At 30.7% G+C, this 2,473-nt stretch overlaps 1 protein-coding gene across 1 annotated transcript; it reads left to right on the forward strand.

The window, feature by feature from the left end:
• Positions 1-588: 588 nt before the first annotated feature.
• On the forward strand, positions 589-1,413 carry LOC113838619 (zinc finger protein 420-like). The gene has a single exon (XM_027434219.2). It carries the CDS (start codon positions 589-591, stop codon positions 1,411-1,413), a length of 825 nt encoding a protein of 274 aa, XP_027290020.2.
• Positions 1,414-2,473: the final 1,060 nt, after the last annotated feature.

The raw sequence follows: 2,473 nt of genomic DNA on the forward strand, positions 1-2,473 counted from the left end.
TTCTAAAAATTGTGTTAATAGTTTTTGGTTACATGCCATGTTTAAAGAGGTTCCATTTAAATATTTCATATTACATTAAACACAATTTCATGATATTACATACTTCATGCTTTTCTTGTTTGAACACTGGATTACTTATGGCCATATTTGTTTTTAATGATCATATTATTGCTTTCTTTTTAATAAACTATCTCTTTCAATGACTATGTATTAATATGTATTAATTATAATTAATCATAGGAAGTGTATATATGATTTTTCATTGCTAACACTATATAATGTGCTTTGAAAGATGTTATTGATCTAAATTAACAATACAATTTCCAAGCAAACAGAACATTTTATGTGATTAACCTATTTGCTAGAGTACACATTGGAGTCCTTTTATGTATAAGTTTCAATATTATTTTGCCTAATTCCAGACAGTCATATAAATAACTTCTTTCATTTCTTCCAGGTTTGTTTTGTTATCCAGTTCAGGAGATGTTTCCAAAAGAGTGTACACAGGATACCACTCAGGAAGAAATATTAGGCAAAAAATATATGAAAGGCTCAACTCTTAAAGTTCATCAGAGAATATGTATTGGAATGAAACTTTACAGATATAAAGAATGTGGGAAGTCCTTCACCAATGGCTCAGATCTCAAAGTTCATCAAAGAATAGATACTGGGATGAAACAATATAAATGTAATAAATGTGGAAAGTCCTTTACGAAAGGCTCAGATCTTAAAGATCATGAAATAATACATACTGGAGAGAAACCATATAAATGTAAAGACTGTGGAAAGTCCTTTATGACAGGCTCAAGCCTTCATTCTCATCAAAGAAAACACGATGGAGAAAAACCATATAAATGTAAAGAATGTGGAAAGTCCTTTACAAAAGGCTCAACACTTCAAGTTCATCAAAGAATACATACTGGAGAAAAACCATATAAATGTAAAGAATGTGGAAAGACTTTTACACAAAGTTCAACTCTTCAAGTTCATCAAAGAATACATACTGGAATGAAACCTTATAAATGTACAGAATGTGGAAAGTCCTTTGTGCAAGTCTTACACCTTCACATTCATCAAAGAATACATACTGGAGAGAAACCATATAAATGTAATGAATGTGGAAAGTTCTTTTTGAAAGGCTCAAGCCTTCGTTCTCATCAAAGAATACATACTGGAGAGAAACCATATAAATGTAAAGAATGTGGAAAGTCTTTTACACAAGGCTCAACTCTTCAAGTTCATCAAAGAATACATACTGGAGAGAAACCATATAAATGTAATGAATGTGGAAAGTCCTTTATGAAAGGCTCAATACTTCATGATCATCAGAGAATACATACTGGAGAGAAACCATATAAATGTAAAGAATGTGGAAAGTCTTTTACACAACACTCAAATCTTCAAGTTCAATAAAGAATACATACTGGAGAAAAACCTTATAAATGTAATGAATGTGGAAAGTCTTTTACACAACGCTCAAATCTTAAAGTTCATCAAAGAATACATACTGGAAAGAAACCATATAAATGTAGAGGATGTGGAAAGTCTTTTACACAAGTCTCAACTCTTCAAGTTCATCAAAGAATACATACAGGAGAGAAACCTAATAATTGTAATGAATGTGGAAAGTCCTTTATGAAAGGCTCAAAACTTCATGATCATCAGAGAATACATACTGGAGAGAAACTATATAAATGTAAAGAATGTGGAAAATGCTTTACTACACCCTTAACACTTAAATTTCATCAAAGAACTCATTGGAGAGAAAACTTACAATTGTAAAGTATGTGGCAAATCCTTTATCAAAGGCTCAAAACTTCAAGCTCATCAAAGATTACATAAAGGAGAGAAATGTTATGTGTAAAGAATGTGGAAAGTCCTTTATCATTGGCTCAAATTTTAAACTTCATCAAAGAATACAAACATGCGAGGAACCTTACAGTTTTCAAGTATGTGGCAAGTTCTTTATGAAAGGCTGAAATCTTGATGTTCATCAAAGAATAGACACTGGACAAAAACCTTAAAATTGTAAATATGTGGCAAATCTATTAAACAGACCTCAACACTTCAAATTCTTCAAAAATTTCATACTGGATAGAAGCATTACGATTGAGATGCATGTGAAAAGTCCTTTACTATGAGCACAATACTTAAATTTCATCTAAGAATATATAATAGAGAAAAAGTTAGAAATATACAAATTATTCAGGTTCTGTACCTATGATTCACATCTTCATAGACACTACAAGTTTGTAGAAGTCAGAATCCTTAATATTTAATGAGTATATTATATTCTTTCCTTTACACATTGATCATCTCTGCAATAACTGATTACATTCATACATGAGAGAAATCTTATAAATGTGAAGCACATAGTAAATCATATTCAGGGTGCTTAAATTTTAACAATCACCACAGAATCCAAACTAGAAGAATGCTATGAATTTTAAAAATAAGGCAGGTTTTATGGAGT

Source organism: Cricetulus griseus, chromosome 9 (genome assembly GCF_003668045.3).
Source record: "Cricetulus griseus strain 17A/GY chromosome 9, alternate assembly CriGri-PICRH-1.0, whole genome shotgun sequence".
Lineage (NCBI taxonomy): Eukaryota > Metazoa > Chordata > Mammalia > Rodentia > Cricetidae > Cricetulus > Cricetulus griseus.

What these genes read in the sequence shown, in the direction of transcription:
- LOC113838619 (XM_027434219.2), top strand. Translation starts at nt 589, where the DNA reads ATGAAACTTTACAGATATAAAGAATGTGGGAAGTCCTTCACCAATGGC.